Source organism: Ornithodoros turicata, chromosome 3, assembly GCF_037126465.1.
Source record: "Ornithodoros turicata isolate Travis chromosome 3, ASM3712646v1, whole genome shotgun sequence".
Lineage (NCBI taxonomy): Eukaryota > Metazoa > Arthropoda > Arachnida > Ixodida > Argasidae > Ornithodoros > Ornithodoros turicata.
Genome location: NC_088203.1, coordinates 59,160,678 through 59,188,194, shown reverse-complemented (window position 1 = coordinate 59,188,194; position 27,517 = coordinate 59,160,678). Strand labels below are relative to the sequence as shown.

The 27,517-nt window shown below is 46.8% G+C and overlaps 2 protein-coding genes and 1 pseudogene across 2 annotated transcripts; 1 reads left to right on the top strand and 2 right to left on the bottom strand.

Annotated features, from left to right (window-relative positions):
- The first annotated feature begins 6,483 nt into the window (after positions 1–6,483).
- Positions 6,484–9,553, top strand: LOC135389527 (P2X purinoceptor 7-like). Its single transcript, XM_064619563.1, has 3 exons — positions 6,484–6,722; positions 6,783–6,989; positions 9,394–9,553. Exons 1-3 carry the CDS (start codon positions 6,502–6,504, stop codon positions 9,551–9,553), a joined length of 588 nt encoding a protein of 195 aa, XP_064475633.1. The 5' UTR covers positions 6,484–6,501.
- Positions 9,554–10,825: 1,272 nt separating this feature from the next.
- Positions 10,826–11,808, bottom strand: LOC135389526 (uncharacterized). The gene is made up of 4 exons (XM_064619562.1): positions 11,714–11,808; positions 11,517–11,579; positions 11,200–11,364; positions 10,826–11,089 (listed from the first exon to the last, which is right to left on the bottom strand). The coding sequence occupies exons 1-4, from the start codon at positions 11,735–11,737 to the stop codon at positions 10,826–10,828; spliced, it is 516 nt and encodes a 171-aa protein (XP_064475632.1). The 5' UTR covers positions 11,738–11,808.
- Positions 11,809–15,933: 4,125 nt separating this feature from the next.
- Positions 15,934–17,188, bottom strand: LOC135389525 (zinc finger BED domain-containing protein 4-like; annotated as a pseudogene).
- Positions 17,189–27,517: the final 10,329 nt, after the last annotated feature.

Genomic DNA, 27,517 nt, shown 5'->3' with positions numbered 1-27,517 from the left:
AGTTTTTAGCGACTTAAATGCAGGACCAAACCAGTTCTGAGCGCCCAAATTTTAATATCGTTCGACAAGGACACATGTGACTTACTTGTGAATATAGTCGCTCATAGGTTCGCGCTGCCCACGGAGTTCAAGATATGCCACCTTCAGGACAGTCATATTGAAGCATAGAAGTTGGAAATCTTCGTGGGTTGTAATGCACTCATACTACAGTCATTCGGCAGTGTTTTCGAGCTCCTTGCAGCACAAGCATTCGATCTCCGTCGGCATTATGACACACCAGCGGCACCGACACCACAAACAGCAAATGCGCATTAAATATCAGGACACGAAATTTCAGAGAACGTTTACATGTGTTTAGATTACGCAGTGTGCGTTAAAAAAGCTCGTCGCTTACCTGTCTGTCGAAGACAGGCGACCGATGTTCCGACCGGTGTGTGACCGATGTTCGTAGAGCTCTAACTTCGTCTCGCATTCGCGGCATCGGCGACGTTTCGAAAGCAAGGCTACCGAGCTGTTCAGCACGCAGAATTTCCTTCTTGATCGTCCAGAAAGGTCAGAAAAAAAGTTCCGGGCTGTCGAAGTCTCCGCATTTCTTGCTTCGACGTCCATATTGAAGATCGCTTTCCGGACGGATGCCGCCGCTCTCACAAACTCACTAACAACAGAACTTCCGGTCCGGCGCCCAATGAAACATGGACCTCGTGCTTTCGTCACGCACACGGAAATTGGAGGATGTCCCTTACAAAGAGGCTAGATTTCGGTGCAGATTGCGCGAGTTGAGGAGGAAAAGCGAAGCCGGTTTTCAGCTCCCCGTTTGGCAAACTTTGCCGCCGGGCACAGCGAAAATATTTCGCATGTGGCTTGGAGGCATATTGTACCTTCGTAATAGATGCAAACGAAAGATTTGTCGAACTTCTGGTCAGAGTCGCTTTAATGAACGATTGAGCATGCAAGAACATGCACGGCGTGCTCCCATCAGATTCTCCCGTCGGCTTTTGGCATGAGGAAGTCTCACGACTTTCCTCATGGCGCTTCACGGCCCTCAAGAGCCCATCAGGATGTCCTGATGGAGTGTGGTGCCCATCAAGACTCTATCGGGACGCCCTGAAGGAGGAATATAGTTCCATCAGGACCCACCAAGGGGTCTTGATAGGACCATCAACATGCTCTAATGGCCATCAAGTACCATCAAAAATTTCTGATGGACCATTAGACATTTTTCCAATAGCGTTGTCTTTCCCTTCCCTTTTTCTTCCCTTCCTTTCCTCCTCCCTCACTATTAGAAAAATGTTTGAAATGTGGTATCCCCCTCGCTTACCGCCTCGATGGCGTCGCCCTCCCGTGTTCGGGTTAATGCCTCTCGTTAACTCCTCGAGTGTAGTGCGCCCTCTCGGCTCGCATCGTCTGGGTGGTAAATCCCTAATGGCTGCTGCCGTTAAGATCGTAATGTTACACCCTGCCAACAGGGTTTAACCTTAACACCTTTTTGGACTAACATGTGTGACATGTTAACCAAACCACCTCAAGCGTGTAGGTTCTGTGGTGACCACCTCAAGCGTATAAGTACTAAAGCTAAGAGTGCTTGATGCACCGGGCCGTCAACACACAGCAGTCTAATCGCACCTCCTCCAAACCTCATCCACCCCCTCAAACTCTGCCTACCTGCGCAATGATGATGACGGCGGCGGTCAACTACGGAGTGTCTGCGCTTGAGCAGAAGGGCTGCTTCTGTAAAAATGGGTCAGTGGAGATGTGAAACAAGCTTGCTAGTTTGCACGAGGACACTGCTCCACGAAGGCCATGCGTGCAACGAAATTTCTAATGAGATATATGTTGGACGGAAGTCTGGTGTCGGCAATAGGTATCACCACCGGCCGAAGGTGGTGTCAGTTCACCTGCAATTACAACGGCATGGGAATGCGGGAAGTAAGGGTATGAAGGAGAAGAAACACAGGAAGAATGACAGAGGGTCGGGGGGGGGGGCACACACTACCAACAGCTAGTTTAATGAGGGCTTGCTCTGCCCCTTCACTTACCCCCTTCCTGTTGACGTCAAAGCTTATCAGCGAAGTCCTCAAGCGACAACCTCTCTTACAATATTAATCTTTGTCTCGGATAAGCACACTAACTCAGAGCTGAGGCACATGTTGCAATGCGAATTTGCACGGCTTCAACAACTTCGCGGCGAAGCTGACTTGTTGACCAAAATAACAATTCCGTGTCGTCAAGCACCACGGGACACGCGTCCGAGCGAGTATGGTCCGGGAAGGTTTCCTTCGATGGCTCTCTTGTGGCCATCTGGCTATGTTGGCCATGTTGTGCTACGTTCACATTCTGCGCCTTCTTATGCTACGTTCACACTACAGCATGAACGCAGAGAAAGTGATGAACGACGGGAACGACCGACAACTTTTCACTTTCATACAGCAATCCTCGAAAGTCACGGAAGCCACGAAGACGTCTAAAGCTGCGGCGCGATTTATCCTATTTTTACCGTGAGTGCCGGGAAAGTCGCCCCGACGTCTAGATAAAACGAGCTCGATACATGCGTGGGAATGCTGGAGAGGAAGAGCAGCTGCTCTGACAACAGAAATAGCAGGCAGGTGTCTAGCTAACGACCTCTTAAAAGAAGCAATAAAAGAGCGACGTTTACCCAATAACAGCAGGTGGAAGGTATACAGGAAAGGACATAAGCGCCAGTAGCGCTGGGGCGTCAATCTAAGTGTGCCCAAGTTGTTTAAGAATCACTTGTAGAGATGCTCATTTTGATTTGTTCGTTTATTTATTTCACTGCACATGACATAGGTCTACAGGTGTACAAGGAAAAAAATGCAGCTCAGAGCAACTTGACAATGGCCCGGGCCCGTTGCTTTCATGTTGTTTGGAGGGTATGGCCACATAGGTGGGATCTATTTCTTGGGCAGGAAATGTCAGCCAGCAGCAACGGCTTGCTATTTCTTATTACAAAAATAAGGAACAAAAACTTAGTACGCAAATGAATGAGTTTAATATATATTTCAAAACTGCCATAGGTAGTGGTCTTCACGATCCTACATGTATTGCAGTTGTCGAGGTTGGGTGGTGGTGGCATCGCCTTTAACGCTCTAAAGGCCATTAGTGAGATAAACGCGGCAAAATACCCCAGCACAGGGGACACACAAAAAGGGACGAACACAATTAAGGAGCACTGTTCTCCGGTAGTGAGCCCCGTTAGCTGAAATTGCCAGTTACTTCTAAGGCCATTTCCGCTGCCAGCTGACATGGACATTATCGAAAATAGCAGTTACTCAATTAGCGTCTGACAGGGGTATCAGACAGGAAGAATAAGGAAGTTGGAGGAAAACTGATGCAATTACAACCGACACACATTGCTTCCAGCACTGTGTGTCGGAGATTTCAGCGCACGTCAAAAGAACACAGGTGGTTCAAATTACTGCAACATGTCGCCGCACAAGTTGGCTGACTCACCTTAACTGTAAATCTCCCAATTATTATTATTTATGCAATTAAAAAAAGTAAATGACTCAGCCGAAGCGGGAGATTCTCAGGCTTATGACATGTGGTGCACGCGCTCGTGCCAACAACCCGATTGTTGCTGAAGTTCGCGAAGGGGGCAATAAGCCACTCAAAATGGAGTTATACACAGCACGGAATGTCTCGGCCATTAGCATAGCCCTCTTTAGCACGGCCCGGCAGAACATGCCGCGCTTGATGCAACCAGGGTGTCGAACCGCAACAAATACGGGTTCGGTTCGAGTTCGGGTTCGCGTTGTTTTGATTTCGTTCCGGTTCAGTTCCGGTTGGGCCACGCCAACAATCGAACCGGTTCGCGAACCGGTTCAACGCTTCCGTTTTATATGTTCCATAAAACTGCTTTTATCAGGAAATGCGTGTCGATGAAGAGTAGACGCCGCATCACTGCGTGCGTGGGGCGCTAGCCGCGGCGCTCACAAGGACAACTGCGCTTCAACGTGTTAAAAAGACACTGAAAGTATACTTACTATACGTCGTCGTCTGACTGCTAGGTGAAAATTTCTGAAATCCATGATATGGGCGCGTGATGATGATACCAATGTGTCTTCGTTCGTGGATAGAGATGAACTCTTATGCTGTCTTCTTTTAACCGTTTTCGTGCGAACCGGTTACCGCTATTATTTTTTACGGTTCTGCTCCGGTTCGGGTTCAGCAGTGTCATGAATATTTCGGTTCGGGTTCGGTTCGGGCAAAAATAACGGTTCGGGTTCGGTTCGAAACCCTGGATGCAACATCTCGTGACAAAAGTGCGTCGGTGCGTGTTCTTCACTTTTTATACCTACAAGCGGTCGTGTAGAAAGCGCTGTTTAACCTACATTGTGGAAGAGTATTTCTCACTGATGTCTTTGTCGGCTTGTGCTAGGCTCCCCCGTCACCGTCGCAGCGCGGTATTGTTCCACAACCTGCCACACCTGCTGATGAAGGGCTGGAAAACAGTTCCGTCGTCCAACGAACCGACGAGGTATAGTTCCCATGTAGCTCATAGTGTAGTGTGGGCCACAGACGTACAAAAGTCAGTCTAAGCTAATTGAAAAATAACTCATTTAATTGATTGATAGCATAATCCAGAGTTCGAGGTAACTCGTTACTGTAACTAAGTTCCTTTTTTTGGTAACTTGTAACTTAACTCGGTACTTTTGCGCCGTGGTAACTTTCAGAGGAACTCGTTCCTTTTTCAGGTAACTTTGCCAAAGTAACTTAAGTTGAGTTCCAAGTTACTTTTAACTCGCTTCTCACTCGCGTCCACATATTTTCTTGCTCTCTCTCCGGTTCCTTCATGGCATTTTTTGCCATAAAGCGTGATATTCAATTAATGACAGTATTTTAATCAGGAAGTAAGAACCGCTGCCATTGAAATGAAGCTGAACCATTGTGCGCTCACAGGGAGTAATATGCAAAGCGTTCGAATACACCTCCACCAGAGAAACGTCATCATGACATTGGTTGACAGACTGAAACCGAAACAAATCGGAAGGATAGAGCTGGGTTCCACGAACGGGCACTTGTTCGCGGCCTCCCATTGAAAAAAAAGTAGGACCGAGGGTCGCGTCCCTTTAAGGGCCCATATCGTAATCTCCTCAAGATCGTGGCTTTCGGGCGCTACCTTGTTCACCTCTAGCTTCGAGCGTAGTTCAATTCTACCAAATTCGTGGCACTGTCGAACACTGACGTCATTTGTTTAGAAACAGGGAGAGGTCTACTGTTGCACATAAATGAAAACGATCTATGCGCGTCGCACTCCTCCGCAGGCAACTCAAGGTCAAACTCAACTGCTCACGCGCGCTGCACTTGCGTAATGCTATTTTGTGCCCGAAGTAACTTGGAAGTAACTCGTTCTTTTTTTAAGTAACTTAGTAACTGCGAGTTACATTTCAGGCTGAAGAACTTCGTTATTAACTTAGTTACATTTTGCACACGGTAACTTAACTTGTAACGAGTTCTTTTTGACGGGTAACTTCTCAATCTATGGCATAATCGAACCAATGTGATTGTATGTGTTGTAAAATTCACAGGACAGTGAATTAGTGATGCAAAACTATCGAAAAATCGACTATCGATACTATCGATAGTTTTTAAAACTATAGATAGTGTGAAAACACTATTGATAGTCGACTATAGTCGACTATCAATAGTGTTTTCACACTATCGATAGAACCATCGATAGTACCATCGATATATCGATGGTACTATCGATAGTTTTACGACTTGTGACCATCGATAGTACTATCGATAGTTTTACTACATGCGGCTATCGATAGTACTATCTATAGTTTTACGACAGGTAACCATCGATAGTACTACCGATAGTTTTACTACATGCGACTATCGATAGTACTATCGATCGTTTTAATACATGTGACCGTCGATAGTACTATCGATAGTTTCACGACATTTAACTAGCAATAGCTGGCGATCGATACTTGACTATCGATAGATTTAGGACATTTGACTATCGGTAGATACAGGCAGTTTAGCGACGCTTCACTTTGTTCGGTTATAGGTTTATTTCCCATAATACACGAAACACTTGGTTTCTGGCGCCAGGAGCGGACCACCACCGACTGCGCCGCGCGTACTTAAAGGAGCAGTCTAAGACAGATAAAAAAAAATGAGTTTTTGATCATGATGGACTGTCCGATGGCTAAATAGTGTTTTCACGAAAGAAATATGAACGTAACGGTAAAATAGCACGCGCAACTGTCGTTTGAACCTCGCGAGCGGGGAGAGCTCTCTCCAACTCTTGTAGATGACACGTGAGTAATGACGGGGACCTGCGTCACGGCGTGACGTTGCAGGTTATGTCCACTCCAAGGGCTCGCAAGTGACGTCGGCTGCCATCGGTCATCGACACCTGTCACATGACGGCGGTCGGCTGCAGATCGCTCTGTCGCACGTGCGCTTCTCCCGAGAGACGCATGCGCGTCAGAGAAACTTGCCACTTCGTTCCGGGTTGCCTTATTTATAAACATGGCGACGGAACCGCGCTTCGATGCATCTCTCGCCAGTGAAATTTCTTTCTTTGGCGAGTTAACACCGTGGGAAGAGCGGGTTCTGGAGCGTTGCCGAAAGGCTAACACAACATTATACAGCGACACTCCTGTTCTTCCCGACGGTGTGAGCTTCCATGGAGTCGGAGAGCCCGTCATGGATCCACCAACGCCACCGTCACCAACGCGACATGACAACTGGTAAGCCGACGGTGTTAATGCAACATACACTGTTGAATCATTAATTGGTGCCTTTCTTAGGTGTGCGTGTGGTAACTGCTCCGCAATGCCGATGGCGCGTGAGCAGGTGTGCTGCACCTCTATTGCCGAAGTACGGAGAAGATGTCCAGACGGCTGCATCGTAGACCACTCGGACTTCCAAACTCTTTGCCTCACGACTGCTGTCATGGAAGTTATGGGCATTGAATACAAAAAGTGCGGATTACTGCTTGGGAAGGAACCCAACGAGTAAGTATATCACGTTCCACTTTACTGTTGCTCGCTAATGACAGCTAACAGCGATGCACAACGTTCCTGTTCATACTAAAATCAGTTAAAACCCCAGTGCAGCGGGTGATGGCAGCGTCTTTTTATTATTTTAAAAAGACGTTGCCTTTTGTCAAATAAGCTTTGGTTGCTAGTGCTGTGCTTCGTCGTCCTCGTCTCGTTGCACCGTCCCTTGTCTTCACCATCACCCGCTGCAGTGGGGTTTAATTGATTTTGGCATGACATACCAACCTTCCCAAGTTTTAACGTTATTTAATGTTAATGTATTATTTGGTTATGGAGTACACCTCTGCATACAGAAAGTTGACCAGTTACGCCCGGAACACACCCCCGTCTTTTGTGGAACTTCCAGATATCTTACACAAAAATGTATTTACTATCCTCGCTATTTAGCATTCAAAATATATACGCTGCCAGAAGGAGTGATCAAGCATAAGTTTTTGTTCAGTCTGTGTTCATCTAAACTCAGACTTTCCCAAAGGGTAATGTGGACAGTTCCAGATAATGTTGCGAATTCTACAGTCCACAAACGCGCACCGAAATCAGATGTCATAGTTTCCCTAAAAAGACAGAAATGCATTCATATCTATATTTATTCATGAAATTGTGTGCAACCTTTGCATTTATCACCATATCACAGAATTAGTTTTAGTGACTTTGACCGTGAAATGGTTTTTAGCATTTGCAGTAGCACACAGTCATCACGTAAAACTGTCAAACAATAATATTTCGCCGGAATATTATCACAGTCAGTTCGAGAAACCTCGACTGTCAAGTTGTTGTTACTAGTAGCAAACCATTATAAAACATATCAAGAGCAAGGTGAAGGATGAAGGATGAAAGTCACTGAAAAAGTTAGCCAGCTGTAGGGATCGAACCCACATCTTCTGGATTACCGGTCCAGGGCTCTACCAATTGAGCTAAGCTAAGACGCCTCTCCAGCGACTTTCGGGTTCAGTGTTCCATATCAAATAACTATTTTTTGCTTTGAAGCACGTCAACATACTTCAATTCAATAATGGCCATGTGGAGAAATACATAAGCAGCACTGGGATCCAGACCCACACCGTCCAATATTTGCTCTCTGTCTAATTGCCTCATCTCCTATTGTGTCATGTCAACATAAAAAAAACATCATGAAACTGCTTTTGGTTGCTCATATTGCAATGCATATGAAAGAACGCACACCATAGAATGTGCCACATTGCTAAGAACTTCTCGAAAAAGAGATACCACTATCATGTGGACCTAACTCAAGCTTCACAAACACTTCAAACCCTAATTAAAGAAACGAAGTCAGAGCAGCTTATTACATTATGTATCTATGTTCATGTGGATTTCACTCAAAGTCTCATAAAATATTCAAACGCTAATCACACAAATAAAGTAGGAAAAACTTTTCACCTCTGGAATACCGAAAGGATCCTGACACAAGCCAAATAAGCTTGATCACAAGATATTCCAGCGCACTTCCAAACATTAAAGCCTGTCTATGGAAACACGAGTCTCTCCTCCAAAGCAATGACAGACTTAGGAGTATATTCACTCATCCAGTACAGGTAACATACTGACACGCAAAAAATAGCAGACTCCTTGGTGATTACGAAAATCAGCAAAACGAACATACAGTACAATGGAACACGGCCCTGTAACCTCCCGCGTTGCAAAACCTGCAAGCACGTTCAACACAACTCCATCAAAAGCACTGTGAGCACTTACACCCACTCTGTTAACCACGCATTCACATGCACAAGGTTCAATGTCATATACTGCATTGAATGCGGCGACTGCTCTATGGAATACACTGGTAGTCCCGTTGTTTGTGAACTTTGCATTGCTGTAACCGATCTGAAGCAAAGATGACTTCATTCACATAATTCCCTTCACAGTCTAACAAAGCAGCCGTTCACTTGGGCTCTAAAAGCCCAAATTGACCCTTGCTTCCCCCCAGCCTGTTGACCCACAATTCACATGAACCTTTAGCACGTCATACCTAACCCATTTAAATATCATGCCAATGATGAGGACGGTTCCCAGAAGAAGAACAGTCTCTGTTCGAAATATCAGCAGCTCTTGTTCTGAGGCGATTCCCTTCATGCTTCCTTACCGGTTCTCTGGATTTCTACCCATCTATATTACCACCTCTACAGTTATATTTATGTGCATGTGGGTCTCACTCAAGCTGTGTCATGAATAGCTGTGATGAGGCACTAATCAAAGCAATCAATTAGGAACATCACTTACAGTAACAGATAAAATCACTGTTCCTATTTTCTGTCCATTCTTTGACATGTTCACTAGCAAGTAAAGTAAGTATGCAATTGTGGGCATTTCACAGCTGACAGTGTACTTTGTTGTTTTTCAGAATATGGCGCCACATAGCATATCGCAATTTTGCATCATGGATATGGGGACCACTTCCTGAAGAAGACAGGCGGGTGCTCCCGTCATTTGTGGTGATGGCGATACGGAACAACTTCCCATCACCCTCAGGCAGCTACACTGGTTTTAGGCCTGTAAAATGAGTAATGGTACATCCATCAGATCTTACAGTACTCATACTTTTCTATGTAGCATTATTGACATGTGTACTTGATACCGTTGTACATAAGAAAATAAATGTGCACAACATGGTTTGTTTCTCACAATGCACGGCTATATTTATATGGCATGTATTGCACATTTATTTCTATTTTATCACAAATATTATGGTTGCTCAACATTTGTACCTTGAGAGTACACTGAAGGCAGCTGCAAGGTCCCAGTCGATGTTGCCGTGCTGAAATCAGTTCTGTTTTTTGGGGGTGCAGGGTTAGTCTCCGTCAGGAATGGTGGATCATTACATGAGTATGCCTCAAAAGCACCATTGAATGTGTCCCACGTGTTGCACAGCTGTACACATTTGTCTACAAGCTCGTCAAAGTAACCTGAAACCGCAGAGCAATTTGTTTGGTACACCTGTTCTTTCAGAATAGTACCACAATACTTTCGAAACGTTGGTTCTTCTTTGATGGGCAGTGCAACATGCTCCTGCTTGTAAATTTTTGATACCTTCACTCTGTATCGGGGCTCCCCTTCCTCAGTCATGGCATGTTGTCTCGACGCGTTCTCGTTAAAGTGGAGAATGGCCAAGTAGACTCTGAAACAACCAATTCCACAGATTTTTACTTTTACATCAACCCTAAACATCCTTTTAGCATACTCATAAGAATTACTAAAAAGCATGTGCACCTGTTCCACATTGTTCGTGCACTATAGCCCACAGACTTGGGAGCAAAACGAATCAAAAGGCTATGAAAGGCTTCTAAACCGGATGTTTGTACATCAGGCGAAAGGTGCTGGATGTCTTTTAGCAAGTACTTTGCCTCAGTGATGGCGGTCAGTTTTGCCTTTGGACGAGAGTCTGCAAAATAAGAAACCATGACTATCTTATTTCTCATTATATTATTTTTTTTTCTCTGCCATCATTACCTGGCAGAAGCCAAGGGCGCTTTTGATCACTGAGGGGTGTGTGAAGGCACCGTGAGTACGGTCCATCATGACCATGATGGACATTTGAAACGTGATTGTTGAAACTACGCCACATGGAGATAACTTGTTCAGGATCCCCTTCACTATGGGTGACGCAGCGGTAGAGATGGTTTATCACTGGCTTCACCCACAGTTCCAGAGCTTCACAGTTTTTCTCCTTACTGGCTGCCACCATCTTTTTTCGGATACCTGTTCCAACAAAGAAGTACACATGGGACAAAGTGCACATGTGCTTCATTTCTTCCATTGCATGTTTCATTTATACATCACGATGTTATCACTCTGTTCTTTGGACGCTTACATAAAGAAACAAGCACTAGCTTTTTCTTCCTCAAGTGGATACCTTTAGACGCGTGCACCACGTCAAACTGATGTTTAACATCTGGATGTGTTGTACGCATGTACTTCCGTACTCCAGGGTGGCGGTCTGTCGTGAAGCTCTTCAACAGAACGTTTAGATCTGCCAGCTCTTCGAGTCCCCGGCGTACTGCTTCAAGTTCCATGTGACTACTTGATGCCACTTCATTTGCCTGAAGGAACAATAGTTCATAGTAACTTGCAATCCACTCAGTTTCAACCATCCATTAATTATGCCATGGTTATGACTTTCTGTGCTATGGTAGGTGGGAGCATGCCTTACCTGCACCTGAACAGTGTGAACAATTTTCCTCAAACCTTCATGATAGAAGCTGTAAGTCAGGTACTTAGAGTTGTGACCAGGCGAGTCACAGCGTCCATCTCCAGCGAGAGATGACTCCTTTCCCTGAATTTCTGTCATCAATTGTGCCTGATGATTTGTCCAGACCTAAAGGGAGTTAGACGGTTTTTGTGTGTACACCCGTATAGCCAAGTTGTGTATGCTCCATTAATAGAAAACGAAAAAAAATATAGATATTCATTGTGGGAAAGTTTTAGATGCACAATATCTTTAGGTTCTTTTACAGGATTGCAACTTACTTGTTCAATTGCTGGCAGCAGGTAGCCCCTCTGGTAATTAAAATATGTGTGTCTACAGAACACCTGCAGTAATACATACAAATGTTGTTGAGTCTAACACCTTTATATTTAGACCTCCAAACATTTACACTTCCACACCACAAAGTATCTTAGAGATTGCATGAGGCTCACGTTTCCTAAGAGCTCTTCCTACTTACCTTCATATTCATTAATTCCAGCATTCTCAGCGTCGAAACTGGGCTTGATCCACTGAAGAGAATGGCAGCAGACAAAAGCAAGTTTCCTGCTGGCTTATTGGCAATGTAGGGCTGGCTTTCCCACACATAATTGTGGCCGTCATTGCAGCTGCATTCAACGCGTAGTAGAGTTCCCTTACAAGTAATTGTGGGATTGCAACGCTGCAGGCACACTTTGCAGGTCTGGAACAGCTCCCTCAGTTGACTCTCAAAGACAATATATTTGTTGTCTTTGTGCGGGGAGATTTCATCATCTGTGCTCCTAATATACAGAGACAAGGTGACACATGTTTCAGAACACCAACTATATGGCACCTACCTCATTGTACTGTCAAGAGTTGGCATGTATAGGCTGTCATCTGGGCATACTGTTGTTATTGTGTCGTCTCCAGATGCAAGGCCCATAGCAGGCACAGTGTGGTCAAGCACTGGTGTTGAAGAACGAACTGGGGACAGTGACCTTGCACGGCGTTGCGTGTTGGATGACTTAGCGGCCAAGTCTACTTGGACACCAATGCTTCTCATGGGTTTTGCATTGAGGTTTGCTTGGCTGCCTAAATGAAAAGATGCATCATTGACTCACTATTCCACATTCCACACTGTGGACATTCCATAGCATACCCTTTGCTTGTTGCCTTTTTTTGCTAGTCTGCACTCCAACGGTTTTCTTCAGAGGCTCCGACGTTTGTGTCCCAACAGCGTTACGTGATGCGTGATACTGGTGATGGCGATGTGATAAAGAACAGATGTAAGATGCGTGATACTCATAACTCTGAAATGCATGGCTTGCTCTTATTACAAGTAATGGCTCTGTGAGCTGCTTTTTTTTTACTTCCAATGTGTGTTCCTCTTTTAGGAAATGCTTGTTGAAGATCTGGCATTATTCTTTCTGACATAATGATCCCATATGCATCATATTGTTTTGCTGGGAGTGTTTTGTAGAGATGAAGCAGTGGGAGGATGGGGACTTCCCCCCTACTTCCTCTCCCTTTTTTCCCTACATTTGCAGATGGGTAAGCGCGTAGTGGTTGGTAATAAGCTCCTTGTCGGATTAAGTCTGCGGTGACACACCACAAGTAAACGTCATAATAGGGCACATATTCAAAGTTCTCTCTCTCTCTTTTTTACAGTTCCTAACCTTCTGGCTGCCTGTTTATTTAGAAAACATAGGCTGGCAAAACATTTAAATTTGGTTACAGCACTGAACATTAATTCTAGGTAAAACAATATATACTGATTTGGTGGACCATAAAATAAGCACAGTAGTGTTCATATTGAATTGTAATCTATGCACTCTGCATGGAATGCAATTGAAATAAAATTAGGTTAGCTTACCTCTGGAATGGCAGCAGCTTGTGTGGCGGTGAAGCTGCGATCCTGTGTTTCATTCTGTACACAATAACGTAATAATATTATGCTAATGAATTGGTATCCACAGCAGCTCATATTACCATTATGCCACTGTCATTCTCAATGCACTCTGTACCCACTGAGAGAGATTCAACCTGAAATAAATACGTTACAGATGGTGCCTCTGAAACTGCCACTAATATGAGTGTTATTTACACTGTATCTGATATCCGAATGCAAAACTTACCATTACTATAGAACCAGAAACAGTCGAACCGGTGTCAGTGCACATGCTGTCATGATCATGTAGTGTTTCAATCTACAAAATAATGAACTTACTCCAGAGAACACACCCTGAGACCGTATTAGTAAAACTCTTACCGTGCTTGTAGTGCTGTTTACAGAAGTTTCAGTTGCAGCGTGGGCGTTCATCCTTTGCCGTTTGCTTTGCGCGCTGGCGCCAGGTAAGTTTTGCGAGGGAGTAACCCCACGCTTGAGGTAGATCCGAAAGTCGGCACCGATGGATTCCGCAATACTTGGCGGTGATTCGTAGTCGCTCTGATTGAAGTGCAGACTGCATATTCGCAGGTCAGTGTTTGGATCAATATCCTGACGGTGAATTAGAGAAAGCCACCTGCTTCTTGCTGGCTCATTCGCCGGAACCTTATGCGTACGACAGCCAGACGTCCATTTCGTTTTCTGATTCACGCAGCCCCGAATGCCGCACGGCATCGCTGCTCACCAAGTCGAAGGCACACTTGGATACGGGACTTTCTCCACACAAATAAAACAGAATTTTTCAACTGAGCGCTGTCTGCAACACCTATCGCCTGTACTTCTGGGTTGCACTACCAGGACAAGGAAGCAACAAAATCGGAAAATCGGGTGGATTGAGGTCAGCACTCCTCCAAAAGGGATTGGGGATGTGCAGGTGCAGCGCGTGTGAAAGTTGCTACTCTTGTCCTAGTTGAAGTTGCACGCAGAAAGAATTCACTTTGTTTGTCTTGTTTTCCGGGAACGAATACTATAGAGCAGCGTCGTGTTGCAACTCTCCGCGAACGGCGCGAACCGCCACCATGCCCGCAGCATCATGTGAGCCGCAGGCACTTTTCGTTAGTTCGACAAATATATAATGAATATAAGACACACGATCGCACGGCGCGTATGAACGTAATATTCTATAGTACGTTTGCACCCCTGTTTTATGTTCCAAACCAACAGAACATAGCGCATGTAGCTGTCGACAACGAGCGCGCGATATCCGAAGCAGACGATTTTTTTCGTAGCCAATGAGAGCGCTTTTAACGTTTGACGTCACAGTTCATAGAGAGTGGCTTGTGGCTCGAGCGCGCGAGCCTCCCGTCACGGTAGCAATTTTATAAATTGAATTGCGCTGTTATAAAACCTTTTTCAGCCGAAATATTTTGCACGCATCATTTTTACACACTAATTGACGGGTTAAAGTTGGTTTTCAGCAAATCTAATTCCCTTTCCATGCTCCTTTAAAGGGACGGTCTCGTACAGCCGAGGCGATTCCGAAACTTAGCCAAAACTAGTTTCACGAGTACTCTACACATACAACCGTCAAAGTTTCATTCGGAATAACCAAGTCGTTTTCGAAGAATTTGTCGAAACGTGCCGTAAGAGCAGACGACGAAAGCTGCGCTTCTCTCATGCATACGTCACGTATGACGTCGGCCTGCTGGTGCGTCGTCGTTGTCATCCTAATTGTAACTTGCAGAAGCACCTTGGGTTGAGTAATCCCATTTGCTCTCAAAATGGGGACACTCAGGCATATATCTCCGCGAGCGGAGAATGTAGTCCGAGCATTGACTGTGGGGTCTCCCATAATGTGGCGCACAACCGGATACGTGGAAGTTAAGTCACGTGTTTTCTTTCCGCGAGTATTTAATGCGTTTTTAAATAAACACGTACTCCATCTCCATGTACGTCGTCAGCGACACTTGATTTCGAAGCACGATCAGTATACAACGGGGAGTGTAATGAAAGCGCGTGTAATATATTTTTGGTCGGAGCTGTAATGCGACCGCGCGCGACGATGGCCAGCGACTTCAGATTTCTGATTGTGGATGGGGTTGTTCTGCGACTTTTAACTTGTCTCTGATGATTAACATATTTGTTCTGAACCACTATGCTTGCCACAACTTAGAATGCGCGTTTTTCACCTGAGAACTGAAAGAAAATGTACGAGAGTTGCCGCGGTGCCCAGTAACTTCTGAAAGTTGTCTGCTCACGCCGATGCACTAGCACGCGCAAAAGCACACGATTTCTGTATCCTATCACGGACTTACCGGCAGGGCGACGTGGCCGTTCTTATTGTTGCCAACACAGATCGTGGCATGCTCTGCAATATTTATCAATTTAATTCGGTTATTTAATAACTGTGGCGTGTTTCGTTGGGTAAATTAGCAGTATTCCATTTTCAACAACGGGCAATCGAATGATACACTTTATGAAAGGTGCAGGGGGTACGAGACCGTCCCTTTAACGCTTACGGGTGGAGGCACTTTCGCTACTCATAACCATGGTTGCTTACTTAGCTTTACGTTCAATGAAGGGCCTTCAATGACGACAGTACATCCCGCTGTCTAATCTAGATTAACAAATATCACCACACAATAAGTTTGTACTACACCAACAGAGATTGCTGAGTTGCTCATCCTCATCAGAATCTCAGAATGTCAACAAAAACTGGGTACAGCACTTTTCGTTTTAGAAATTGGAGGCTCTTCTCCTAAGGCGTTTGCTGAAAGAGATTGGAACTTAGCCCTGTGTAAGCCAGTAATTCTGGTGGACAAATATGAGCATGTCTACTTTCTTCTGCTGCGCCTGTCCGAGATTATCTGCCCTGCAGCAGAGAACACACGCTCTGCTGGTACCGATATAGCTGGAACACACAGGTACTTAAAGGCTACCTCGCAGAGCGGCGTTGCAGAACTGTAGCTGGACCTCCAGAATTCCAAAGGATTGCTGTTCCTCGGCTGTGGTTTGATCTCGAGGTACTGCCGTAGCATGAGCTCTGCATTAGAGGTTGGAGTCAACGGCGTGTGGCCTTCTTCGTCCAGGAATCCTAGAATCCGAACTTTTAGCGTAGATTTGTCTTCATGTGATGTTTCCAGACCTACAGCAGGACTGGTCACAGCACTGACACTGCTTTCAGAGATTCGTGTACTGAGTTCGTCAACCAGGCCTTCCCTGGTACGGTCCGAGTTTGCCCTGTTTAGAAATGCTCGTTCCTTCATTCGTGGATCCAGCATGGTTGCGAATGATGTTAAGTCCCTCTCTTCATAACTGTCCCTCCTTCGATGCAGAGAAGAAACCAACTCTTGAAGCACAATTTAGCCACTGTCGTCTTCAGTGCGGGCTCGATGTGCTCTTCGATCTCCGTGACGATACCGTGGACGACAGGAAGGAACAAAGAAATCGTTGTGTACTGATCTCCGGACATCAGTTTTGTAGCCTCTTCAAACGGTTCTAGAATCGCCACAACATCCTCGATGAGCATGACGTCTTCTGCTGACAAAGGGCTTGGTGCGCGAGGTAACTTCGACAGCGTCAGAGTATAAGGGCCTCATGAACTTCTAGGATCCTCTTTAGCATGTAAAAAATACTGTTCCACCGTGTTGGCGTTTCCTTTATGAGTTTTAGTTGGGGTACCTTACAAATGCGCTCTTGTTCTTCTCGGAGCTTTGCGGTAGCGACGGAACTTGACCTTATGTGACGCACAATGTTCTTGCATTTTAACAGCACAGTGTTTAGTTCGTCACTGCTTTTTAGACCATCTTGGACTGTTAGATTCAACGTATGAGCGAAGCATGGTAGGTGATCTATACCAAGCAATCTTGCTGCAAGAATCATCCAGTTGTCGTTGTCGGTGACAAGAGCAACGATTGTATAGCGGATACACCAGTCGTCAGCCACATCTCCGATAGCCTGAGCAACGTTCTCTGCAGTATGAGACCCGTGAAAAACGGTTGTCGACAGCACGGCAGACCGCATAACCGTCTCTAGCAGAAAATGGCAAGTGACAGTGAGGTAGGTATCAGTTGTGCATGATGTGCACATGTCTGCTGTTAATGCACAATTCCTTGCCTTCATAGGAATGACACGGAGTTTGTCATTGGCTTCGCCATACAGTGTGGGTACAATAGCCTCAGAAATTTGCGTTCGACTTGGCAGCTCGTATCTGGGGTCTAACATGTGGCAGAAATATCGAAAATCCTTGTCGGCGACAATCGAAAATGAATGCATGTCTCTTGCTATCATCAAAGCGAACTGATTGTCAAGCTTCTTTTTCTTTCCACTCTCATCCCCGTACTTTCTGAGTTTTTCTGCTACAAAGGAATGTAGCTTGCGTTGTTTTTGTCTTGAGGGACCAGCCACAGTCACACACGGATGTGATACTTCTTCAGACTCCTGTATTTCTCTATGCTTTGTAAAAAACGAACCAGGATGGCTTCGCTTCATATGGTTTCTTAAATTTGAAGTATTTCCGCTGGTCTTATACTCCTTGTTGCACAATGTACACTTCGCAAATCCAGATGCCGCATCTTTGACGAAGTAATCCCAAATCTCCGCTTTACGTTTCGGCATCACCATAGGTGCCCAAGAGCTGAACTGAAAAAAAAGGATTATTTAAGAATTATTCACTTAGCCTTTGCCCTTGCTGAAAAATAAAATTCGATCCAATTATGATGAAAATAAAATTGATAAAATTGTGATATCAAAATTTAATAAAATTTGAAATAAAGGTTAGAATTTGCTGCCCACGTACCCTCATGGTTACGAAATACGAATGTGAAGTAAAAACAGTAATTACAGAATTACTGTTTCTAGTTCACATTCGTGAATATGCATATTCCCAGAATATTGCAAAAGCAATCGCCGGTCCTGAATGAATCTTTCTAGATTCACAAATTAAGAGAATAATAACACCCCGCCCCCGACGCCTGCGTCAGGGCCAAATTTTCTCATCAAAAGAAAACGTCGCACCGATTGGGTTTAGATTTAGGGTGATGACCTATAGATGAAATGTTCACGAACTGGCCACACAACTAGCGTGTTCCCTTTCACTCCGCGACTGAATGGGTACTATCCGTTCAACTGAGTACTAATCTCACGGTCTAGTATGTTTACCAAGGCAAATGGTGTAAATGAACGCGGCCATAGCAGCAGCAAAAGCTATGCAGCAGAGTAAACGATCCGGGAACGGCAACTGAACTGACGAATTCCTTCGTCCCTCTTCATCCAGAAACGCTAAAAGCGTACATTTTGTTGTTTTTTCTTTGCTCCGAACCACGCGCTCGTGGTGCTCCGTCCAATGCGGTGCTAAGACGGTGTCACATGACCTCTCGAAGTCTCATGGTCTCATCTCGGTGCATGTGTGGTGTGGAATGCGCCGCAACAGCAATGCGGACCAGGGTAGGCATCCCATGGCAACTGATCGCACTAGCTCTCATGGTTGATGCCTTTAATGGGCTGCGACGCGCAGTTTACAATGGCGCTGTTCGATAAGAGCTGAGTTGCTGAGTGGGTGGGACTGTTCGTTGAGGTTCTTCGTTGTCTGTCAAAATTACTCTTCATAAACTTGTTGTAGTCGAAAGTCAGCTTGATACCTTCAAATAGTGACCTCTGATAACATACTATCGATGGTCGACTAGCAATACTTCTCTCGCTACCTATAGTCGGCTATCGGTGAGTTTCTCACTATCGATAGCTTGCCTACTATCGATAGTTCTGTCACTATCGATAGTCCACTATCGATAGTTCTCCCACTATCGATAATCCACCATCGATATTTTTCTTACTATCGATAGTTTTCCTACTATCGATGGTTCGATAGTATTTGACTATCGATAGTATCGATAGTCGTAGTAGTCGTAGTCGTAGTCGTAGGTAGTGTAGTAGTATCGATAGTTCTCCATCACTACAGTGAATGTGGTACGAGTTCAGAGATTCCACTGTTTCTCACAAGTGACACTCAACTACAGGTATGTTATGTTTGCTCACGTGTTCCACAATATTTTGTTACTGCTTCGTAGCTTTTGATCTATGCTAAACACTACCTTATCTCATCATGTGAAGTGTAGAAATAATGTTCTCTAATAGTTCACCTATCCTGACATATATTGGTACTATTTCTTCAGATATCCTCTGTACCATTGCAATGTGGCCACTTGGATTTTCAAGACCAGCAGACATCCCAAACACACGATGAGGAGCATCTCAGACACGTGCGTAAGACACACGTGCGTAAGGCATTTGCAGACACCGGTGTATGCAAAGTCATCAGGACAGCTGTTCCATAGCTACTGCTACTGTAAATTTAGAGTACATGTGAAATTACTTTTTAATTGCAGCCATCGAGGTAAACTTAATTCCTAAGCCCCCTTCAGCACTCTCCCGTGCAACGCAAACAGTGGGTAACTTGACTCCATATTACCCATGGCACTCAACCCCTGTCCAGAGTGATGAGGAATCGGATGACGAAGCGCATGCTTCACGGAAAACAGCGGATACGTCACAAAGCAGCATTAATGAGTATGCCATTTCAGCATATATGCGGTGCGTTTGACAAGAGAGTGTCACTCAGTTCTTTGAAGCGAATACGAAGAGGGGAGTCAAGACCTGTATATCACATAAACAAAATCCAGAAACCGACACTGAAGATTTTTGTTTAAGTTTAATTGATACAAGCTTTCGCGTGGAGGTCCGCGCTTCTTCAGGTACAAAGTGAAGCGATGACACGCATAAGTATATATTGCCACGAATCATCATCGCGAAACTTCCAGGGCAGGCACAAAAAGGTACATCTCATCCCGGCGCGTGCTGAAGCAGAAGCAAGAAGCTTCCAGACACATCGCCTACTCTCTGGCAAACGCACGTGCTGTTTCTAGACTTTTCGGCGCGACGCTTAAATGCTTGTGCGCACCAAGCTGGAGCATTCATTCTTTGGACTCAGTTGTGTTCAGAGAGCTATCACTCTTGTGTTTTGCTACCAAGTAGTCTAATAAATCGTTCGCTGTTTATTCGACGACTCGACGACCCATTTCGCTTCGTGACATTTCTGATTTCTGGTGGAGGTGCGGGGCATCCCTTGTCCAACGGCCTGGAAGACCAACTGCGACAAAGCAGAAGACAGCTTGGTCTGCCTGCAGAATTCGGTCCATTAGAACCCTCTAAACGCAAGAATAAGATGACTGCGGAGACCAGTACCCAAGTGGTGCAACCTGTTGCCACGCCCATAGCCCCTGCACAGTCGCCGAAGACATTCAGCGGGGAGTATTACGACGACGTGGACGATTGGGTCGACCACTACGAGCGGATCGCCAAGTTCAACAACTGGAGTGACGACCAGAAGCTCGTCAACGTCTATTTCTCCCTGGAAGGCACCGCGAAGACATGGTTCGAGAACCGGGAGACTTCGCTCACGTCCTGGGACGTCTTCAAAAGCAAACTCCGCGAGGCGTTCGCTTTTCAACAACGAGCTGAACGCGCTGAACATCTGCTCCAGAGACGGATCCAGCTGCCAAACGAAAGCGTTACAGGCTTCGTCGAAGATGTGTTGCGGCTCTTCCGGCGAGCTGACCCCAAAGCATCCGAGGAGAAGAAGGTTCAGCGACTCATGAGGGGCGTAAAAGAAGAAATTTTTCGCGCCCTGTCCCGGGATCCACCCACCACGACCGACGTGTTTCTGGACGAAGCCGTGCGCATTGAGAGGACCCTGCTCTCTCGCGCTACCGTCGACCAACAACACCAGGGCTACGAGGCTTTCTCCACGACCGCTGGCCTCGACGTCGGATCGCTCAGACAGCTGATTCGAGAGGTGGTACGCGAAGAAGTACGAGCTCTCCTCTGTCCTGAGAAGGCTCAAGACCCTTTGTCTTCGATCGGTGCGATCATCAAGGACGAGGTTCAGCAGGCAATCCAGACATCGTCAACCGCCAACCCCGACGCCGAAGTACCGAGACCAACCTACGCCGCCGCTCTGAGACAGGTGCCACCTACTCGTCCGTCGTCCTACGGAAACCGTTGGATGCCTCCTCGGCCTGTCCAACCTACTCCGAGCGTCCCGCCACACTCTCAGCCGTTTCGCAAAACGGACGTTTGGCGGACTCCCGACTTCAGACCGCTCTGCTACCACTGCGGAGAGGCGTCCCTACCGACGACTCGGCCTTCCCGGTTTTTCACCCGACGCCTCCCGCCCCCAGCGCGGTAGTCGCCCCGCCGCAATTGAAGACTATCTACGACAGCAGAATGCTTCTGCTGGCTCGCGACGCGACCTGTCCCCGAGCGTCCCCCACCGCAGCATGTCGCCAGGAAGAGCACGTTCACCGTCACCGGCAAGACGACCTGTGTGGCGCAGCCCTAACCAGGAAAACTGAAGACTGCAGCTCCGGGAGGTGAAGCTGCGGACCGACAACAAGTTAAAATTCCTCCTACTCGACGAACAGCAACGCAGCGCCAACACGACGCTCGAAAAATTACCAATAACCTGAAAATACTCATCGACGGCCATGAGATGATTGTGTTAATCGATACCGGAGCCGACGACCCTGTTATAAGTGGTAGGTTGGCTAAGAAGCTTCGCAAGGTGCAAACGAAGTGGGATGAGCCTAACATCGGCACTGCTGGTGGACACGTCGTAACACCGACTGGCCGATGCACGGCAGTCATAAAAGTGCGTGACATCCAGTACGTCGTCAGCTTTGCAGTCTTGCCGAACTGCCCATAGGATGTAATACTTGGAATGGACTTTCTAGTCGAAAACGAAGCAATCATCGACTTCACAAATGGAGTTATCTCTTTTAAAACGCCGGAAACAGCAGAAGACAAGTGGTGGGCACGAATAACCCCGGAGAAACGCGCAAACACTGACGTAACCGCCGTGACGACTCAGCACGTCAACCTGCCTCCCTTGTCGTCAGTCCTTGTGACCGCTACGTGCGAGGGAGCACCGACTGGCTGTTTGTTGGCTGAAGGCAACACGCAACTTCTCCTCGAACGAGGAATTGGGATAGCAAGAGGAATTGTGCCCGTAAGAAACGGAATATTCGAACTCCTGGTCACAAATTTTTGCCCGGAGCCACAACACCTGGCGAACGGCACGAAGATAGCCGTCATCGTAGACCAATACTCCACCACGGATGTTTGCCTGATGGACACTGCTCGCATCGCGGTCACCACGGAACACGAGGCCGAACATTTCGACGTAAACCCTCAACTCAATACAACTCAAAAGCAAACCCTTGTCCAGATGCTCAACGATTTCAGTGACTGCTTCGCTGCATCGTCGAAAGTAAGACAAACGCTCATTGCGAAGCACCGCATCATCGTCGACGGAAAGGCCCGTCCAATTCACCGCATGCCGTACTGGTCTCCTGCAAAGAGCGAGAAACGATCCGAACGCAAGTAGAAGAGATGCTAAGTGATGACATTATCCAGCCGTCGACCAGTCCGTGGGCATCGCCGGTGGTACTAGTGAAGAAGAAGGACGGAACACTCAGGTTCTGCGTCGACTGCCGGAAACTCAATGAGATAACGAAGAAGGACGTCTACCCGTTACCGCGCATCGACGACACGCTCGATCGCCTTCAGAACGCAAAATTTTTCTCTTCCATGGACCTCAAGACGGGGTACCGGCAAATTGAAGTCGACGAATGGGGCCGTGAGAAGACTGCCTTCGTCACTCCGGGTGGACCTTACGAATTCAAGGTAATGCGTTTCGGCCTTTGCACAGCACCAGCGACGTTCCAGCGTGTTATGGATACAGTTCTCGCTGGGTTGAAGTGGCAAACCTGCCTGGTGTACCTCGACGATGTTGTCGTCTTCGCAAGAACATTCGAAGAACATGTTGAACGGCTAAAGCAAGTCCTCGAGGCTATCAGAACTGCAGGGCTGACGATGAAGCCTCAGAAGTGTCGATTCGGCTACGAGGAACTCAGATTTCTCGGCCATCTCGTGAGCAGCGACGGCGTACGCCTCGACCCCGAGAAGACGGCGGTCATCGCAAATTACCGTGTTCCTTCTAACGTGAAAGACGTTCGAAGCTTTCTTGGCCTTTGCGCCTACTACCGACGGTTCATTCCGAACTTTGCAAGAATTGCGTCACCCTTGAATGCCCTCACAAAGGACGGATCCACGTTTATCTGGAGTGAAGCCCAGCAACAGGCGTTTGATGAATTGAAGACGCGTCTACAGACCGCACCCGTGCTTGCCCACTTCGATCCAAACGCCGAAACAGAAATACACACCGACGCAAGCAACGATGGTCTAAGAGCCGTGCTCGTTCAACTTCACGACGGCGTCGAACGTGTCATCGCTTACGCAAGCAGAACGTTAACCAAGGCAGAGAAGAACTATTCGACGACCGAAAAAGAGTGCCTTGCACTCAGATGGGGCATCACAAAGTTGCGCCCCTACCTGTACGGACGGCCGTTCAAGGTGGTAACAGACCACCATTCTCTGTGCTGGCTGGCTGGTTTAAGGGACCCCTCAGGACGCCTAGCGAGATGGAGCCTCCGATTACAGGAGTATGACGTAACCGTCACTTACAAGTCAGGAAGAAAACACAACGACGCCGACTGCCTGTCCCGAGCACCACTCCAGCGACAGGACAACAGCCTCGAGGACGACGACGCCTTCCTCGGTCTAATGAGCGCAACTGCCATGTCTACCAAGCAGTATAACGACCCCGAATTGAAGACACTCGTCGACTATCTGCAGGGCCGCGCCGACAATGTTCCTCCCATCTTCAGAAGATCACTCCCAAGTTTTTCCCTACATAATGGTGTCCTCTACAAAGAAAGCCACGCACCACAAGGCGCTACGTGGCTTCTTGTTGTGCCTGGGGACATGCGCATCGAGATTCTCGAATCCTGCCACGACGAACCGTCATCAGGTCATTTGGGATACAGCCGGACACTGGCCCGTATAAGGGAAAAGTACTACTGGCCAAAACTGGCCAAGACCGTACACCACTACGTAAAGACGTGCCGGGTATGCCAACGACGAAAAACGCCGCCGGTACGACCTTCTGGGTACCTTCAGCCAATCGCACCGCCGTCGGCGCCGTTCGAGCAGATTGGGATGGATCTACTCGGGCCCTTCCCACGTTCGTCTTCCGGAAATCGTTGGATAATCGTCGCCACCGACTACCTGACACGCTATGCTGAGACTAAGGCACTTCCACAGGGCACAGCAACAGAAGTGGCGAAGTTCTTCATCCAGAACATCGTACTACGGCACGGAGCTCCGACCGCTTTAATCACCGATAGGGGAACGGCATTCACAAGCAGGCTAACACAAGAAATCCTTCGACTGAGCCACACCGCTCACCGGAGGACAACGGCGTACCATCCGCAGACGAACGGGCTCACCGAACGCCTAAACAAAACCCTTGCCGACATGATTTCGATGTACGTCGACGTCGAGCACAAGACATGGGACGAAATACTGCCTTACGTCACGTTCGTCTATAACACGGCTGTCCAGGAAACAACGGGATTCACACCGTTCCGCCTTGCACACGGCCATGACGCATCGACTATGCTGGACGCGATGCTGCCCCACGAACCCAGTGGTGCGGAAAACGACGCTGTGGACTTCACACAGCGAGCAGAAGAAGCCCGCCAGCTTGCCAGACTACGGATTGGTCAACAACAACGCGTCGATGAAAGAAGATACAATTTGCGCCGACGAGACGTACGCTTCAATCCAGGCGACTTGGTATGGGTTTGGACGCCGATTCGACGACGAGGCCTGAGCGAGAAGCTACTGAAGCGGTACTTCGGTCCCTACAAAGTACTTCGACGCATTGGAGACCTGGATTACGAAGTGGTACCGGAGGGCAGCGTTCCCTCTCGACGACCCCCGAGGACTGAAATAGTTCACGTCGTTCGACTCAAGCCGTACTACAGCAGGTAGCGCTGAAGACTGGCTGGAAGGAAACAACATGAAAAAAAAAAAAGGAGAAGAAACGGCATCGAGACGATGCCCCGTCTACGGAGGGGGCAATGCCACGAATCATCATCATGAAACTTCCAGGGCAGGCACGAAACGGTACATCTCATCCCGGCGCATGCTGAAGAAGAAGCAAGAAGCTCTACCAGACACATCGCCTACTCTCTGGCAAACGCACGTGCTGTTTCTAGACTTTTCGGCGCGACGCTTAAATGCTTGTGCGCTCCAAGCTGGAGCATTCATTCTTTGGACTCAGTTGTGTTCAGAGAGCTATCACTCTTGTGTTTTGCTACCAAGTAGTCTAATAAACCGTTCGCTGTTTACTCGACGACTCGCCGACCCATTTCGCTTCGTGACAATATAGTATAGACACATACACGACTAAACACAATGCTGTACAAAATTGCAGGACAATTGTAGGAATTGTACAAATTTGTACAGCATTGTGTTTAGTCGTGTATGTGTCTATACTATATATACTTATGCGTGTCACCACTTCACTTTGTACCTGAAGAAGCGTGGACCTCCACGCGAAAGCTTGTATCAATTAAACTTAAACTTAAACAAAAATCTTCAGTGTCGGTTTCTGGATTTTGTTTATCAGTTCTTTGAAGAAAGTTATGACTTAGGAGGTAGACGAAACTAAAACTATAAATGAGGCGTGGTTTTAGCTCTAGCAATGGAACTTCCATCCTCAACAATATACCTCCCCCCTTTTGTAAACAAATGACATTATTGTGTTCGACAGTGCCACCAATATCGTAGAGTTGAACTACTCCCAAAGCTAGAGGCGAACAAAGTCTTGCCCGAAAGCCACAGTCTTGAGGGTATTACGATGGTCCCAGAAAGGCACAGGACCTTCGGTCCTACTTTTCTTTTAATAGGAGGCAGCGAACAAGTGCCCATTCGTGGAACCCATCCCTCCCCTCCTGAATTTGTTAGTGTTTGAGAGGCACTGTGTTGAATGCGCCGTGTAGAGTCTTGTTATATACTGACATTCGCACAATCTCTCTTTCTAGGTCAATCCTGCAACAGGACAGCTTTGATTTGAACTGCCCTCTGGACAGAATATCTGAGCGGAAGCTCATCATTTTTGAAACAGCTCTAGATGAACTTTTATCAAAATGCCAAACATGCAGTGATCAATGTTCAATAGTTGAAAAGAAATGCGACGGCACCCTTTTAAAGGTGGTAACTGCCTGCAAGGATCGGCATAAACACACTTGGTACAGCCAATCGCGAGTGAACAGGAAGGCCTTAGGGAATATTTTTCTAAGTGCAGGCATCCTTTTCACGGGAGCAAACATTAAAGGGACTATGAAATTCCCCGAACCCCCATACTTTTTTTCGCTGGAAACTGTTCTTCCCGCCGAGAAACTGATATGCCACAAAATTTTCCGGACGAAATCGCTCCACTCTGCGAGGAGCGCGCGCTCGAAATGTCTCTTCCGCGTTCCTCCTCTCCCGCGCACATTCTCCTGTCGATGGTGTAACTGTACGGACCGCACTTCTGTGCCCCGTTACGTCACCAGTGTTGCGCAATGGCAAGTAATGCTGCGAGCTGTCGAGTGTCGCCGTCCAGTTGCACATACAAGGTCACAGGGTCTCTAGGCGCGTCTGAGGGTTGAAGTTAAAGCATTACGTTGTCTTGGTTGGAGGCGTTCGGATAACAAGCTATAATGAACAGCTTTTTGCGTGTGAATCGTTTGCTACAGTTGAGCTGGCAAGTATGACATGTGAGCTGTACTTTTTCGTCGAATGTATTCGTTCTCTGCTCTGCGGCCGTTCACAACAAGGAACTCAAGTACCTCCGTGGCTTTGAGAGTTTTGCTGACGAGTTACGTGGGCCTCTAGCGATTCACCGCAACGTGTATTGGTTGTATCGCCATCACCAATGGAAAGTGTCTGGTGGTTGCTTGGCATTCCAGTTATATTTACGTCAGTTGCAGTGATGTTTACGTGTTGGCAATCTGACAACAAAGGAAGTGCTTTGTGAAGTGCGACTGTGATATTTGGAAGATGCCCCCTTCGTTGCTCGATTTGTTTGCACGAATTATCGTAAAAGACTGGGTGGTCTAATGTTTTATTTTACTTTGTTTCAACTCGTGTTCTTCGTCATCATTACTGTTATTATTCAAAGCAGCTTCGTGCCCTCAGGCGATTTTGATTTACTCTGCATTTATTGTTCTACAGATGGCTGTATTTCCTCCGTCGAAGGACTTATGAGCACGTCAAGTATTCTGTATTCAATGTTGAGCACGTCGTAAATCTGAACATTTAGCATTGCCAACCATCATGCCTACAAAAACTCAGCTGTAACGTATTGTGTAAGAGTATTCTGCAGATCGTATTTATTTCTGATAAGTGTTTGTCGTTTAACACATTTATTGTTCAACCAGGTTTCCAATACTGTGTAATACGTCCATAACCCTA